Raw genomic sequence first — 16,406 nt, forward strand, 5'->3', positions numbered from 1 at the left:
CCACGCTACCCGAAGGACTGTATCGCCTTGGGTTCTTGGTAATAAGCTCCGAGGGAGATATCACTACGGCCGTATTAAACCTCTCTTGGAGTTAGAGTAATTCATTCATACTCATTAGAGCTAATTTATCCACCCGTCATGGCCTTAGACGACCCGGTTGCGGACCCCGGATTTACCACGGGAGGACCTCACCCCGCTTGGCCAAGAACTGATTCACCTCGTCGTCCCTATCACCCCTCACAATCTCCGTTATCCCCTGGGCACTCGTCTCCGAAGACTCTGCCCCTCGGTCAATCTTGCTCTGCTTATCCTCCCCGGTCAAGTTGGTGACCACGAACCCAGGGCAAAACGACCAGACCTTCGCTGGGTGCTCCCATTCCTTGAACTTATAGGCCTGAATTCCGGTAACCATGTTCAGCGCCGCTTTGCTGACGCGGTACGTCTCTCCCGCAACCTGTGTATATGGGGAGGAGTGATCGTTCCGCACCGTGATGGAGCCGAGGACCGAGGAGACGTTGATGATCCGAGGATCGCGGGACTTCCGCAGCAGATGCTCCAGGGCCTGGGTCAGGAGCATGGTGCTGAAGACGTTGGTGTCGAAGACGGTGTGGAAATTCTCTCGCGAGACCTCTTCCTTGCCTGAAATGCCGGCGTTATTGACGAGTACGTCGAGGACGCCAAAGTCAGACTCTAGTTTCTGCGCGGCAGCCTTGATGGACTCGTCGGAGGTGATATCGAGCTCAAGGAAGCTGAGTGTGCCGGCAGGCTTACGTGCCTGGATCCCGTTGAGAGCCGCAAGGCCCTTGACGCTGGAACGGGCACCCATAATGATGTGGTTGTCTGGCGAGTCATTGGCGAGGGCGTAGGAGGTGTCATAGCCAATACCGGAGTTGGCGCCTGGGAAAGCTAAGAGTAAGCCAACAGACAATTGACACTTGACGAAAATGGTACTGACCGGTGATGAGAATGATCTTCTTGTTGGGTGCCATGATAATGTAATTGAGTACTGGTTCGGGCTGAGTGGAAATTGGTGGAAAGAGCAGGTTCGAAGACTGTTGCGGTTGGAATGTGCATTTGGCAACTCAGGGGATGATGCTGTCTGGTTTAATACACCTTTATAGCGAGATAGGAATCCAGTCTCTCCATACTACGTGGTTTTGCGTGACTTCGCACCTCTACGGGCTGGATGTCCGAGGTTGAGAGTCGATTATGGACTAGCGGACCATCTTCGTCCGCGTGAGATGTCGTAGGCTAGTCTACTTCTGGTAAGTTACCTGGCCGGACTGACGGTTTAACGTAGTAGTTGCTGGTAGTTCAGCTTTGTGGTGTCTTCTGCGGCAAAGTAAAAGTTTGATTATAAATACCGGGCTCGAAGATCCGCTGATCAGTTAGTACCTGGAAGTATTGTATTAGTACATTACCGCTGGTTCTTATCCAAATGGCAAAATACGCCGTTGCATCAGCAAACAAACAAACCAATGTCCTCTCGGAGACTATGGCTCAAGCTGTCATCGAGCCTTGAGCACAGGAACAGAGCAGCAAACTTCACGGCATGGAGACTTCTCAGGAGTCATGGGCGGCAGCGATTCGGGTACGTTCGCACGGTAGTCAGCACTCTCGGCCTGGTGCCCCCTAGACATTGAAGGAATGGAAGAGGAGCGTTCTAGTGGAGCTAAGTTTGTAAGTGAAGGAACGCTTTGTCATAAGGCCGTGTCGAGACCAAGTCTCTCCTTATCTCAAACGCCGCTAAGCGGAACTCTCCCGACCGCCAGCTCGGGCTTAGGCGCTCTACCCCTAAAACGTCATGTGGCTTGAGATTAAGCTCGAGAGTCGGCGAGAAGGTTTCGCCGGTTGCGAAACGGGGAAGCTTCTGGGTTTCTGAAAAAGCCCGACGGCACTTGACTGCCGAGTTACCCTGCCGCACGCAATAGGTACAATCTGGAAGAAAAGACTCGGCCCTTGTTAATTCGGCGTAATGAGACGTAAACTAAGAAAATCTCAGGGTCTTAGATGTGGATCTTGAAGAGTTAGCTATGCTAAAAAGAGGGACACGCTTATTCGGAAGATATCCATAGCCTGGGTGAGGACTCGCCGATCTGGTTGTTCCCTGCGCACGGACGGTCTTGGGTGCGTATTGCGCGTATCAAGACGTATAACAACGTAATTCGCCAAATTGTGGTGGATCCTAACGGGTCCTGGACTTTGGCGGCGTCATTGGATTGGTCCAAGGTCAAGCCGTCTTAGCCCCGTTTTGCTACTTCCTTAGCCTAAACTTAATTTTAACACTACCATCCAGGACCACCTAATGCATAACCCCACCTAATGCATAACCAAAATTTCGCTCCTCCCATACAAAATCCAAATTTTGATGTCCACAAAAACAGGCCCGATTCTCAATTAATAAATGAGGCTTTGGAGAAAGTTTCTAGAAAATTGCTCAATTTTTACTGTCTGCGTGGTTTTTTGACCTCCCGACCGCTCCGTGTGCGCTGGCAGTGCTTTGTTACGACCATAAAGTCATCACTTTCGTCCTCTGACCTGACACCCACCTCAATCACCGACTCGACCTCCTCATCCACATCCACCTCTATTTCTGCCTCTTTTGAGTCAGGGAGAGCTTCTCCAGCCGCTAGATTCTCCGACAGAGCCATGAATCGTCGGTTCGGGTTTGGTACCGCCTTTCTTTTCTTCCCTCGCCGCACCTGGGCCATCTGCTCCTCGAGGCCAGTAATCCGCGCATTCTGAACGGCCACCTTCATCTCTAAAGCTTCCAGCCCCTTTGCGATCTTACTGTACTTCCGCCTGGTCGGGCGGCTTCGGTGTTTGGCCATTTCCCTCACTTGCCGGCTCGTTTTCGGCGTATCATCTGAGTGCAGTTGAGGAGGGCTCGGCGTCTTGAACTCTTCCAACAATTTTTCTTTGTCCGGTTGAATTTCCGGATGTGCTAGAGCTTTATACCGATTTATTGGCCAATTTCCAGTAAACCTCCAGCCGGATAAGATAATATCTTTCCTCATGCCCGCCTCCCTGGCTTTCGCGTATGCCCGGATAAAGTTGACTTTGTCAACCGGCGCAGAATCGGTCAAACTAGCCAGCTTTTGGAGTTCTTTCCGGTACGCACCTTTGATAACATTAAAAATTCCATTATCTAATGGCTGCAGACCATGGGAACAATGTGCTGGTAAGTAACAGCAGTAGACGTTGTTCAGAAAGCACGTAGCCATCCACTCGTCCTGACTGCTCGTCAGCGACCCTAAAGCGGGTGACTCAGCGGCGAAAACACCGAAATGCTCACCTGCGCATGGCTCCCGTGACCGTCAAGGATAATAAGTCTCGCATCCGATGCATCACGAGGCTCCGTTTGTGGTAGATAAACGTTCTTCAACCACTCGAGAGCAATATGGTTGTCTGTCCAGCCGTTCGGTGATGTGATGTAGTGCCAGTCCGCTATTAATTCGAATTCGTTAAGGAACCACTGCTTCTGCAGCTCTTTTCCTTTAAAGATAATTCCCGGTTTCAAAGCACGGCCAGTTGCGGTGACAGCCTCAATAAACGAAGTCCAGGTGCGCGACTGAACGCCTTTCAACATCGCCTTCTTCTTCGGGTCAGAGCTCCCGATCACGAGGCTGTCCAGGCCTCATGGACAACCAATTAGCTATGCCCTATAAAAGCCTATAGAGTACTTATAGAAGACTTACCGAAACCCACCATTATGCCGCCCTCGTCCACGTTAACTGTGTTCTCAGGCTTGATCCAGCCGTACTCGTTCTCCCTGATATCGAAGTACCAATTGACCGCCTTCGGAGTAAAGCCGTCAAATCTGGCGGCTTCTTGACGTTTTCCAATCTTGGTAGATAGTTTTGGGTGACGTTTGACGAACCTGGTGGTCCAGTGCTTGCCTAAAGGTTTGTTATCGCCTTGTTGTTGAAGGATGGCCTCGACACAGGCGCGGACCTGGCTGTGCGAGGGAGCATAGCCCAGAGACTCTTGTCGCAGCACCCAACGAATAAGCGTCTCCTCCTGGCTCTTTGGAATACGCTGGTGGGCCTGGATACGTTCATTCCTGCTTGCTTGACCGGAAAGTCGTCTCGAAATGGTCCACTGAGGTACTCCACGTTTCTGGGCCGCCTCATTCTGTGAGAGGCCTCTATCGGTGGTGTCGAATATAGCCTCAGCTACGTCATCTTCGGTATAATTACGGCGAACCATTACGGAAGGAGTTGTGGCGAGTAAATTAGGTGAAAGTTCGGCTTGAGTGGATGGAGTCGCCTAGGGTACATGAGATGAAATGCGACAAAATTCAAAGGGCTAGAGAACCAGGCTACAGGGCGGAACGGGAAAAATTCAAGCCGATATGAAAATTTGATGAAAAAAGCAATATAGTGCAGGTCTTCGTTCGCGAGTATCTTCATGCCTGGCCGAATACAATGCAATTGAAAATTTGGATTTTGTATGGGAGGAGCGAAATTTTGGTTATGCATTAGGTGGGGTTATGCATTAGGTGGTCCTGGATGGTATGACATGCGTATGAGTCCGACATTTATTCCTTTTCAGCGCCTTACTGGAGAAATAGCCTTCTGCTTCCCCTCAATTGACCTGAAAAGAAACGATAACTGACCATCCTTCTTCGAGGGTAGCGGTTCAGGACGACGTTTGGTTCCCTTGAGATGGCAAGTCCTTGATACTCTGTCATCCAGATGTCCCGAGCACCAGCAATAGCTGCCTCATGCCAGTCTCGGGGCCAATTTTGCTGAATATATGCTAGTCGCTTAGAAGGATCAAGTAGTAAGGCGGCAGCATAGACCGGGACATCTTCAGTCATAGTATACCGGTACTTGAATTGGTCTGGTTCTGTAGTGTAAGAATGACGCCGGTGTAGCCATTCTGTCACGCCGGTGTAGTAATTGCCATGCGAAAACTCGAGAGAAGATCGGGTATCGGGGCATGTTTTGCAGAACTTCCGTGATACCGGCACCCTTACCCTGCACAAATATTCGGATTGGATTGGTGTGGCACTTAAGTACCAAGACTACCGCACGGCATTACAAGCGACGCCAATGGTAGTGCACCAATTACTGTTTCAGCCGAGACGTGGTAAAGGGCCTTTCTTTTCTCGCTTCGTATTGACTTTTCTTGGTTATGGTTTCTCAGACCGAAACTTCGGATCATCAGCAGGCATCCACTTCCTGGCTGACTCAGCGGCAGTTATAAATTCTACGCGAAGGCCGACTGTAGCGTCAAAATGAAATAAAAGAGTAGCTTAGTGGAGCCAGCGGGTTATCTACGATCTCAATGACGGAATCTGTATCTCAATTTGCCAGGGATCAGGCCAAAGTGGATGCTTTCCATTTTCTCCATATACCACCGTCCGCCCACTTCATCGATATCCGAAAGTCTTTACGAGTATCTTTACGAGTATAAAAGCCACAATGTAAATCTCCAACCTACCTCTTTCATCCTCTTTCAACATCCTCATTCTGCTTGTTTCACCACCCACTGGAGAACGTCAAAATGCTATTAAACCTTGCATTCACCAATGTCTGGCTCTTAGCAGCCTTGCCAGCCATTTACTTGCTGGGCTGGATCATCTATACACTCACCTTCCATCCTTTGAGCAAGATTCCCGGTCCTTACCTGGCAAGAGTCTCACGATTGTGGTATTTGCGCAAGATCTGGACAGAGGATGTTGAGAAGGATGAAAGAGCTCTCCATGCCAAGTACGGTCCACTCATCCGCATCGCTCCAAATGAAATTTCATGTTCTGAGTAAGTCGAGAGATTACCCATCACATATGAGACTACTTACGGATGTTCTTGGTAGCCCCGAGGCTTTTGCTACCATCTACCGTTTCTCTAACGCTTTGGACAAAGCGGAATTCTATGAGCCTTATAACACAACCGGCTTCAGCCCCCATGGTGACGTCTTTTCGTGCAAGAGCGACAAGAAGCACGGCCAGAGGCGCAGGATCACTAGCAACATCTACTCAATGACCAATGTGGCCAAGTCAGAGGAGTACATTAACTCTTGCAGTGATCTTCTCACAGAGCGACTGGGCCAGTTCGCAGACTCGGGCAAGCCTTGTGATATTGGCGAGTGGCTTCACTGGTGAGTAGATTACCGCTTGTAAGCCCGTGTGACTGCCAGAATATTTTCTCATATATTCTAGGTACACCTTTGACATCATCGGAGAACTCTTCTATGGCCGTGCGTTCGGATTTATTGACGAAGGCAAGGACCAAAATGACTGGATCAAGTCTCTCGACAAGATGATTCCTTTTGTGTGCTTGATGGGTGTTGCGCCACCAATCCTTCGACCATTCATCGGTCTGGGAACTATGCTTTCGTCTACTGGTAAAGAAATCAGAAAGGGAGTGTACGTCAACGCAGGTTACGAGACTGAATCTTGAATATAGTTGCTGACGGATCGGCTTAGCAAAAACATTGGTGAATCATCTTCACGACTTATGGAAGAATCCTACGCCTCGCGTCTTGAAGCCCCTCGAACCGACATGGCGCAACAGGTCTTTAGCATCTACGAAAAGAACGGAGAAAAGATGGACTACCGCTGGGGAGATGTCGAACAGGAGTCCTATGGTGCGCTCTTTGCCGGCAGTGATACTACGGCCATTGCTTTCCGCTCGTTGTTCTACCATCTTATGCACAACCCTGAAGCTTACAGCCGCCTTGAGGAGGAAATCGACCAGGCAGTTGATGATGGTCGTTTGAGTATGCCTGCGACTTATAAGCAGGCCAGTCAGCTTCCCTATCTCTGCGCATGCATCAAAGAAGCTCTTCGTATCTGGCCTGGCGCACAGCTTTGTAAGTAATAACCGATGCCGATATTAGGTGAGAAATATCAATCTGATCTTCGAAATAGCTCTGCCTCGAACTGTACCCCCGGAGGGCCTGACTATCTGCGATCAATTCATCCCTGGAGGCTACGTTGTTGGTATCAACGCCGCCGTGATGCATTTCGACAAGAAAGTCTTTGGACAAGACGCCCACAGCTTCAACCCTGGCCGGTGGATGGATATGGCTCGTGCTAATTACATGGACAAGTACATGATGGCTTTCGGTGGTGGCACTCGAACATGTTTGGGCAAGAACATTGCCCTCATTGAGTTGCATAAGCTGTCTCCTCAACTTATCCGCAACTATCGGTTTGAGTTCTACGACCAGAACAAGACCCAATGGCATACTAGAAACACCTTCTTTGCTCGACAAGAAGGCGTTGTGGTGCGCGTCAAGCATCGAAAGCACTGAATGGCATGTATGTATGTATGTATGTATGTATGTATGTATGTATGTATATTTTGCGTCCGGGGGGCCATTGGCCCCGAAAAGTCTCCTACTGGAGCACAGGACGTGCTGAGCTAAACTATCTACAATCGCTGCCGTGCTGATTCTCGCCTCGGATCATCTGCAAGGCCTCTTGCATCGGAGCCGTATACATGCTCGAGCGTTTTCTGTACTCATTACCTCCAAGAGGCACCTCTCTACACGTAGCCAGCTCTACAGTAGTTGTCGGTGAAGCACGTCCCATGGACATCAATACAGTTGATCTCAGCAGAGCTTCCCTCCAGCAACGCTTCTATCTAGTTCATCCAGCATATCATCGGCACAAAGGCGCACTACTTTCAAGAGGTGGTCCCGTCAGCGGGAACTATTCCTCTCCAGCCTAGAATTCTCTTGCACAGATAGATCAAGTAGCTTTCCATACCCTGAGGCAGGAAGTCCATGATCCCTTAAGATCGCCAGTAGCTGCAACCCTAGAACCGTGCATCCTTGGGGAAAACCCTTGCAGGGGAAAAACCCAAGGCGGCTAGAACGCTACTCTATAGACGAGGCAACCGCCCCGTTCCATGGTCTCTAGGTAAGCTCTGTACCGTTTCAACCCAGCGGTTTTTGTCACGTGGTCTCAGCCAGTGAGACAGATTGTCAAAGCCTGGTGGTGTTCCAGGCAGCAGCCGAGGCCGCAAAGAAGAAGAAGGTCTCTGGGCAGTACGCGACTGCAGAGATCGGTCAAGCAGCTTCCGAGCTGCAAAAAGGGCAACGAACCATGTGGGGTCCGTGCGTCAAGGTCGAGGGCACCAGAGGGCCCAGAAAGTCGAGCAGCCGAAGGCTGTTTGTGTTGTTCGGGCAGCTAAAGCTGCTGTAGTCGGTCGGGGCAGCGTTAAACTGCAGGCGAAGGTGAGAAGAAGTCGTAGATAAAACAAATGAAATGGTGCCCAGAGGCGATGTCAAGAGCTCGCGAAGCTCAGTGCCGTTGAAAACACTTGTCACGAAGAAAGGTCAACTCTCTGAATCCCTTTCTTCAGGCAGCTGTTAGGGTCCCGCTAGTCCCGCGGCTGCTTTTGTTGCTATTTTGGCCTGTAAAAATTTCTTGCCCTAGTAGAACGCTAACAGCGGGTGCCAAGGAAAAATTTTTACAGGAGAGAGTTAAGCACTGAATGGCTCGGGACTTAGAAGCGGGTTCAGGTTATGTAGCTCAGCATATAGTATATTTATATAGGCCTGGTATTAAAATCTTAGAAGGGAAGCCAAGTTACTTTCTATGATGGCTTGTGACGATACGCGTTGTGATTCCAGCAATCGTTTACCCCTTACCTCAAACGGTCCCCAGAGGTACCTGCAGGGCAAATTTCCCGATACCTAGGCCAATCATCAACCTTGACTTCAGCATGATGAACTCTGACAAGGGAAATTGAATTCCTAACTTATAAAAGGTGGCGTACTTTGTAGTAACTTGTCAATAGTGAATGTAAAAAACAACATCGTCCCAGATGATGTTCCAATAACAACCGTTGACCCAGACATCTCGATACCACGCCCGTCCGGCCGTAATGCTGGTGGTAATCCATGAGCTGATTGAAGATATCGCCAAAAGAAAAGGCTGCTGACTGAGCTACTGACTGATTTATTGATCTGATAAACCATATAAAATATCCCTGTTTTAGTTTGGGAGCAGGGAATCGCTTTTTGTTCACAAAACCATGATTGCTGAACCTTGGTTGAAATGAGGGAAAAGACATTTAAAATAGACAACGAAATAAAAAGAATTGAAGTAAGGACATCGTAAATTCTCTTTAGGAAACTCAGATATCGAATAGCAAGAATTGCTAGACAATTTTCGTTGCATCGTAATATCGGCTTCTACTTATACCTGTAGATAACAATATGGCTGGTCGAGATCAGTCCTTGGGCATCGCAGTCCAGTTTCCGTTCAATGACAAGAGTGTCTGGCGCGTGAACCTAAACAAAAAAGCATGAAAATATTTGTGAAGACGGCTTTCTTGTCATTTATGACGTGCGTGTTCGTTTCCTTCCATTGATGGTGAAAGACGTCCTCAACTGGTTCATCCAAAGCAGACTCTCCCACTGGGTAACATCATCCAAACAAATCGACAGCCTTGCGACGCATGATATTGCCCAACACAACTGATAAAACGCGAGCACAGGGCCCTGATTGTTGGCTGGATCCAGATATTGGAACTTCTCCTGAGAATCTTCGCTAGTGATGGGTCGACAGAGACCACCGAAGTGTCAGATATTAAGGTGAATTGTGTGTATTGCTTGATTCTGTCGCAATCGAAGGACTATTGAGACCTTATATCTTCGACTGGTTCCTTCTAGGACTTGAGTCCTAGAAAGTCCTAGATGAAAGTCCTACGATTTAAGTTTAGGACTTCAAACTTTAATCCTGAACCTTAATCCTGAAGTTGAGGGTGAACCCTCCAACATTCAACACACCCCCTCAGGCTCAATAGGTCCCAGTTGAGCCTGCATTTCCTAGGCAGTCTTCTATCTTCTGGAGCCTCGCTTCTATTCCTTCTTGCTTCCGGCTATACTGCTGTTTTTTTTTTTTCCGAATATCTTCCAGGCCAAGTTGATAGAGGAAGCGGTTCCATTTGCCTGCCGGCAGGGCCTTTGTTAATCCGTCTGCGATCATATCCGTCGATTTGGTGTATTTGACTTGAATTCTCCCTCCTTGGACCTCCTGTCTCAGCCAGTGGTTGTGAATATCCACGTGCCGCAACTTAGTCTTCAAAGTAGCGATTTCGGCGGTCACAAGGTTGATAGTTTGAGTGTTGTCGCAGTCGATACGGATAGTCGGATCATCCATCTGAACTGTAAGCTCTTTCAACAGCCGACTCACATAGAGGGATTCCTTAGCAGCCTGTGCCAGGGCTAGGAGCTCTGCCTCTGTTGTGGATGTGGTGACTGTATTCTGCTTGCTAGCTCTCCAGCCGATCAACCCGTCGAATAGTCGGATAGTGTACGCTTGGGAGCTTTTCCGATCAAGGGTGTTATCGGCAAAAGAAGCGTCACTAGCAACTGTAAGACCTCCGGGTCCTCCGAATCGTAGGGCTCGGTGCCTTGTGTGTGAGAGGTAGTGGATAACGCGGTCGGCGGCGTCTTGGTGTTCTTGGCCAGGGTTGACAAGAAATCGGGCCAGCCTGGAGGCGGCGAAGGCTATGTCAGGCCGGGTGTTAACGGCGATATAGAGGATCGAGCCGACTTTGCGTTGATATCGTTGAATTTCTGCCGGGGCTGCTAGCCCTGTTTGAGGTCGTAGCTCTGTTTGAGTCATTGGTACTGTAGATGTTCCCTTGTTAGCTAGATTTGCGATTTTGTCAATGTAGGCTGTTTGAGACAGCCAAATCTTCCTTGCAGGTCGGTCCCGTATGACTTCCATTCCTAGGAACCATTGCACGGGGTATCCGCCTGTTAGCTTGTATTTTGATCCAAGCTGTCTAGTCAATTCATCGGCCTTGTCTTTCCGGGCCTTCCTGTAAGCGATGATAACATCGTCAACGTAAAAGAAGAAGAGGACTCCTTCCTTCTTGAAACAACAAGGTTCGTGAGGAATCTGTGTGTAGCCTATCTCTAGGAGGGTCTTCGAGAGTTCTTTCTGCCATAGCAAGGGAGAGGCTCGTAGTCCGTACAGGGCCTTGTTGAGCTTCAGGATAGTTGCTGTTTTCTTATACCCCGGGGCCATGTGCATGAAAATATCCTGGTCAATTGGGGCGTTTACGAAGGCGTTGACCACATCGTATTGGACCATCTCTAGGTCAAATCTGGCCGCAATGGCAATCAGGGTCCGGAAAGACCTTCCGGCTAGGGTAGCTGCATATGTCTCTTGCAACCTTCCCTTAGCTTGTTGGTCTCCTCTGACCACTAGCCGTGCCTTGCATTTCTGAAATCGGCCGTGTTTATCGAACTTGTAAACGTACACCCACATACAGCCAAGGACTTGTTGGTCAACGGCTCGAGCGTCTTTCTTTCGAATCTCAGTCCAGGACCTCATTTCCTTGTGACTCTGAAGGTGGCTTTCTTCAGCCTCTTGAAAGAGCATTCCAAAAGGGTGATGCTTTAGGTCTTGATGTTTCGTCGGGGGCGGCGGTAGGGAGTTTCGATGCATTTTCACCCCTTGTCGGAGCTTCCTTTCGATTGAGGTCTGGAGAGGGGACTTTGTTCCGGCTAGGAAGGCCGCCTGCCATGAGACCGTTTTGTTTCCTTCGTCTGATAAGGCCCTGGAACTGTGCGCTAGTAGAGCTGACAGTGGTGTGACTGGAGGTGTTGGAAGGATATCAGAGTCTTCTGACTGTTTGAGGCTGTTTTCTAGGGCAGTTGCCACGATGCAGTCTTCTGTTTCGTCTGTAATAGGGCTGCTTTCATCTGCTAGGGTGGTTGTTGGAAGGGCCACTTCAATACAGTCTTCAACCTGTTCGGCTTGTTCGTTGTCGTCTTGTTCCGGCAGGGAGGATCCTTGTACGAACTCGGCAATTTCTTCTAGGTCAGCTTCGAGTAGTTCATCTTTGAAGCTTTCCCAGTCTCCGTTGCAGCCTTCGTCTTCATTAAATATGACGTCTCGAGTGTTGACTATCCGGTTGATCGTGGGGATCCAGATCCTATAGATGTTCGAGGACCTATATCCCACTAGGAAGCCGATCCAACCTTTGGGCTTAAGCCGCATCTTGCGATTGACCTTCTGCTGGGCATCTGAGGTCATTGCATAGGCCTTGCAGCCAAATGCCCGTAGGTGTGTTTGATCCGGCTGTTTCTTCGGCTGTGGAATCCCTGCTGCTTTGGCTGATGCTGTATGCAGTTGATCATATGGCGTTTTCCAGCCTGATGCGTAGTTCGGCGTTCGGTTGTACAGATAAACTGCTGTCCTTCCAATTTCTGGCCACAGCTGGTGAGGAAGCTTTGCGCCTGTTCGCATAGCCCTTTCCTTGTCCTTGACTACACCCCCTGAGCGCTCGGCACCCCCATTCTGGGCTTGTGTGTATGGGGCCGAGGGCTCGATGATGATAGCTCTATTCCTCAGGAAGTCTCCGATTTTCGGCTTGATCTCCGTGATCTCGTTATCACATTCGATGACTTTGACCTTGAGGCCGTGTTGGACTTCCAGACGACTTAGGAAGGATTTGAAAGCGGTGATAATAGCTTCTGTCGTCCGGGCTGTGAGGTAGTAATCCCAGATGTAACCCGTAGCTCGGCAGGTTAACAACATCTGTGAGGTATAGCCGCCTATGCCTTCTTGGTAGTCATGGAAGTCAATGGCGATACGCTCACCGGCCTTCTGATCGGATTGTCTTGGGGCTCGTCTGATTTGTCTCTTGATCTTCGATATGCCACAGGCGTCGCATTCAACAGTGGTTGGTCCTCGTATTCGCACCCCCTGAGAGGCCGAGATAAGGTGTTCCAGAGCTTGTGGTCCCGGGTGCCCTAGGCGACTGTGCCAGCGGATAGCTTCTCCCGTCAAAGGGGCCTTCTTTGTGTAAGAGCTGAATCTGTGGGCCGCAAAGGCTGCTTTTGGGAAGCTTTCTGGCTGGTATTCGATGACATACTGGCCGTATAGGTCATGGATTGTGCATGCAATCGTTCGGTCAAGTCGTCGGAGGGTCGTTGGGTTACACCTATTATCCCAATAGAAGCCTTTCTTTCGTAGTTGACGTAGGGAGACTAGGGTCGTAAGGAGCCGAGGGCAATAAGCTACATCTTCAAGCATTAGGACTCGAGTTCCTGTGAGCCTGATGGTCATGGTTCCGTAGCCTAAGATGGGTAGTTTTCGGTCTCCAGCCCAGATGAAGTCGCCTGGAATAGCCGGCTGGAATCTCGCTAGTCTGTTGGCACTGTTTGTGATTGAGATAGTAGCTCCGGGGTCGAGGATCACGGAGTTCCGTAAGGGATAGTTATCCCTTTGGGCTGCAAAGGCGGCCTTGATTTCGGCGATTGGTCGGCCGTACAGTCATTGGTCTGAGTTTTCTTCCTTTGTTGGCTGCATCAAGTTTCTGTCTTTTGAGGTCCTGGCCTTCTTCCGTGTGAGGGCTTTTACCTGGGCCTCCAGGTCTGAGTCTTCCTCGAGAGCTTCTTTCACCTTCTTTTGGATCCTCTCTCGGGGCTTGAATCCCTTCCATGCCTGATTTGGAAAGACATAGAAGCATTTCGCAAGTTCGTGGGATAACCCACACGCCGGGCATTCCTGTCTCTTCTCAGGAGACCTCTGGCGTTTTCTTTCTCCCTTCTTCGAAGATGGGTACTGACCTTCAATGATGTGGGCGTCCCCTTCATCATCCTGGGGATCCTCCCCAGCATAGCTCGCAGAAAACGCACCGCGGGCCACTCGGCCCTTCGTGGCTTCTGCATCTTGGAGCTCATTTCGGAAGGCGTTCCCTACATCTCGGTATGAGAGGGCCCTGTTTTGCAATAGGGTCTTTGAAGAGATTTTGTATGAGGCAGTCCAGCTGGGCAAGATGTGTGTGGTGACACTGAAGAAGTCCCAGGCCCACGCACTGTTGTGGAGCGTTTCAGGGACCTCTCGTTGTCGCCCTTTCGCCATTGCCTCTTCCCATTGATCTAGCCACTTGAATGCTGCTTGGCTAACTGTCTTTGGGGCAGTTCTTAGTAAGGTAAGATACCTATTTCTGGCATCCTTAGTTTCATCTGCCTCGGTCCTTCCACACCTGGCACGAAGGTTCCTGTGCCATTCGTATATTGATTCATGTGACTGACAGCAGGTTTGAATCAGGCTAGGAGAGACCGTACGGATAACCCAGTCTTGAAGGGTTCCAAGAGCGGTTTTCTGTTTTTCGAAAACCTTCTCTTGTAGCTGATAAAAGGTTAAATCCTGCTGGAAGATTTTCTGGCCCTGGTCTGTTAGGTCAGAGATAGACCATGTTCCATTTGCCGTTTCCTGAATGTCGTCTGGGGCGCCGTCTTGAGATTCAGCAGTATGAGACCGGATTGTTCGTTGGGCTGTAGCGGTCTTCGTATATCTGCGTTTTCTTATATCCGGGATAGCTGGTTCGTCTCCGAGGAATGTCTTGCTTTTGAGGTGCTGCTGAAGACCAAGACGATGGGCCTGAAGGAGGAATTCATGCTCCCAGTTGAGGAAGTCCTCAGGCTTAGAGAGGGTAGCCGTAAGACCTTCCTTTTGGGGCTTGGATAGGGACATTATGTATGAGAAAGAGGGTTCTTCAAGGTATTAAAAAAAAATGGTTGAGGCAATGAGACTCTTAATTGTCAGATATTAAGGTGAATCGTGTATATTTCTTGATTCTGTCGCAATCGAAGGACTATTGAGACCTTATATCTTCGACTGGTTCCTTCTAGGACTTGAGTCCTAGAAAGTCCTAGATGAAAGTCCTACGATCTAAGTTTAGGGCTTCAAACTTTAATCCTGAACCTTAATCCTGAAGTTGAGGGTGAACCCTCCAACATTCAACAGGTTGCCGAGAAAGAGTGGTGTTGACAGGAAAATCTTGGAGCGGGGAAGGATGGCTGGTGGTCAAGTTCTGGTGTGCCTACTAATTTGGTTACGGTTAGAACTTGCACGCCAAGCAGCTAGCGGTATCCACAGGGCGTGGCCAATTTATTCAATTAATACGGTATTCTATTTGCGTTAGAAACGGATGCCCCTCGCAGCCGATAGGGTGGACTATGCGCTTAAAGCCTCAGGGGCCACCTATTCTCCGCCATCTTTGATTACAAACCTAACTTGAAGGATAACCTTTCGCTGATAAATCAAAATGTGTTTGTGAGGCACCTTCGTTAGTAAGGACGTCCGCCATGGCTTAACAAATACTAGAGGTAGAAGAGGTAAAAGGGGGCCACAAGTCAGGCAGTCTTTCAAAAACAGACTCTTCAGTTTGGTTTCACGAATCCATCAAGTCTTCCACAATGTCCTCCTCAAATCTCATCGTTATCGTCGGAGCCACTGGCAATCAAGGCGGTTCTGTGGCAAGTGTCTTCCTCGGGGAGCCAGGTTGGACAGTTCGCGCCCTAACTCGAAACACCTCTAGTGTTAAGTACCAGGCTCTGGCAGCTCGAGGCGCAGAGGTTGTTCAAGCCGACATCGACACACCTGCCACCCTATCGGCAGCGTTTGAGGGTGCGGACGCCATCTTCGCTGTGAGTGACTTCTGGGGCTTATACAGTGATCCTACCAATAAAGACAAGGCGAAGCCGGGCCAGCCTCTGAATGTGTGGGCGGGTGAGCATGAAACACAACAGTTGAAGAACATTATCGACGCAGCCGACAAAGTCCCAAATTTGGAGCGATTTATACTCTCCTCTCTGTCGAACGCCACGAAATGGTCAAAGGGGAAATACACTCACGTGTACCACTTTGACTCGAAAGCCAAGGCGGCAGACTACGGCAGAGAAACATACCCAGACCTCTGGGCAAAGACCAGCATCTATCAGCCCGGACTTTTCTTAAGTAATTATACCCTGAACGGGTTACGTCAACTTATCAAGGTAAGCATTTCTGAGCATAATATTTATGCTTAGCGAATAAGCTAACTTCCTTAAGAACTCTGATGGAATTGTCCAATTTATCGGCATGTGGACCAAAACGTCAAACTCCCAATTGTTGCCGCTGAGGAAGATTCTGGGCCCTTGGTCAAAGCTCTCATAAAAGACTCCGCTGGGAAGAATCTCATTGGCTATCGAGAATGGCTCACTACCCGAGAGCTGGCATCGATATTTACAAAGGCTACGGGACTGAAGGCAGAGGTAGTCACTCTGCCGAACGGGCATTTTCCTCCATCAGTTCCGACCTAATTGAAGGTGGAGCTTGAAGATAACATGGCATATTGGAATGAGTTCGGGTACGAGGGCAGAGATGACCCTACAGTTATTCATCCCCGAGATGTAAGTGACCTGGCTTGATAATATCGCGAGTGGCTGCTCATATATGTGTTTAGTTGAAGTCGCCCCCGTCTCTCGATACTGTGGAGGACTACTCCAAGAAGTACGACTGGAAAAAGGTGTTTGGTTCTTAAGAAACGCCTATAAGCGCCAAATAACTAGACTTACGGGTAGTTGACAAGAGATTTTTCCCCAAAGTATCTTCGAAACAATGGGAGGTGAATTTTTGGGGAGCTGGTGACCTATCA

At 49.3% G+C, this 16,406-nt stretch overlaps 5 protein-coding genes across 5 annotated transcripts; 3 read left to right on the forward strand and 2 right to left on the reverse strand.

The window, feature by feature from the left end:
* Positions 1 to 172: 172 nt before the first annotated feature.
* BKA55DRAFT_594999 (uncharacterized protein) lies at positions 173 to 989 on the reverse strand (the record flags this gene model as incomplete). The annotated part of the gene is made up of 2 exons (XM_046195738.1): positions 173 to 897; positions 956 to 989. The coding sequence occupies 2 exons, from the start codon at positions 987 to 989 to the stop codon at positions 173 to 175; spliced, it is 759 nt and encodes a 252-aa protein (XP_046047882.1).
* A 4,272-nt stretch (positions 990 to 5,261) lies between these two features.
* On the forward strand, positions 5,262 to 7,310 carry BKA55DRAFT_571334 (cytochrome P450). Its single transcript, XM_046193061.1, has 5 exons — positions 5,262 to 5,765; positions 5,821 to 6,105; positions 6,167 to 6,373; positions 6,434 to 6,819; positions 6,878 to 7,310. Exons 1-5 carry the CDS (start codon positions 5,512 to 5,514, stop codon positions 7,261 to 7,263), a joined length of 1,518 nt encoding a protein of 505 aa, XP_046047883.1. The 5' UTR covers positions 5,262 to 5,511; the 3' UTR covers positions 7,264 to 7,310.
* On the reverse strand, positions 7,304 to 7,563 carry BKA55DRAFT_571338 (uncharacterized protein). Its single transcript, XM_046193062.1, has one exon. It carries the CDS (start codon positions 7,541 to 7,543, stop codon positions 7,379 to 7,381), a length of 165 nt encoding a protein of 54 aa, XP_046047884.1. The 5' UTR covers positions 7,544 to 7,563; the 3' UTR covers positions 7,304 to 7,378.
* Positions 7,564 to 7,750: 187 nt separating this feature from the next.
* On the forward strand, positions 7,751 to 8,165 carry BKA55DRAFT_571342 (uncharacterized protein; the record flags this gene model as incomplete). Its single annotated transcript, XM_046193063.1, has 2 exons — positions 7,751 to 7,865; positions 7,900 to 8,165. Coding segments are annotated over 2 exons (363 nt in total), but the record flags the coding sequence as incomplete, so codon positions are not given.
* Positions 8,166 to 15,186: 7,021 nt separating this feature from the next.
* BKA55DRAFT_595001 (uncharacterized protein) lies at positions 15,187 to 16,292 on the forward strand (the record flags this gene model as incomplete). Its single annotated transcript, XM_046195739.1, has 5 exons — positions 15,187 to 15,765; positions 15,821 to 15,835; positions 15,892 to 16,023; positions 16,078 to 16,161; positions 16,215 to 16,292. The coding sequence occupies 5 exons, from the start codon at positions 15,187 to 15,189 to the stop codon at positions 16,290 to 16,292; spliced, it is 888 nt and encodes a 295-aa protein (XP_046047886.1).
* Positions 16,293 to 16,406: the final 114 nt, after the last annotated feature.

The sequence above is a fragment of the Fusarium redolens genome (genome assembly GCF_020744475.1).
Source record: "Fusarium redolens strain MPI-CAGE-AT-0023 chromosome Unknown BKA55scaffold_10, whole genome shotgun sequence".
Classification (NCBI taxonomy): Eukaryota; Fungi; Ascomycota; class Sordariomycetes; order Hypocreales; family Nectriaceae; genus Fusarium; species Fusarium redolens.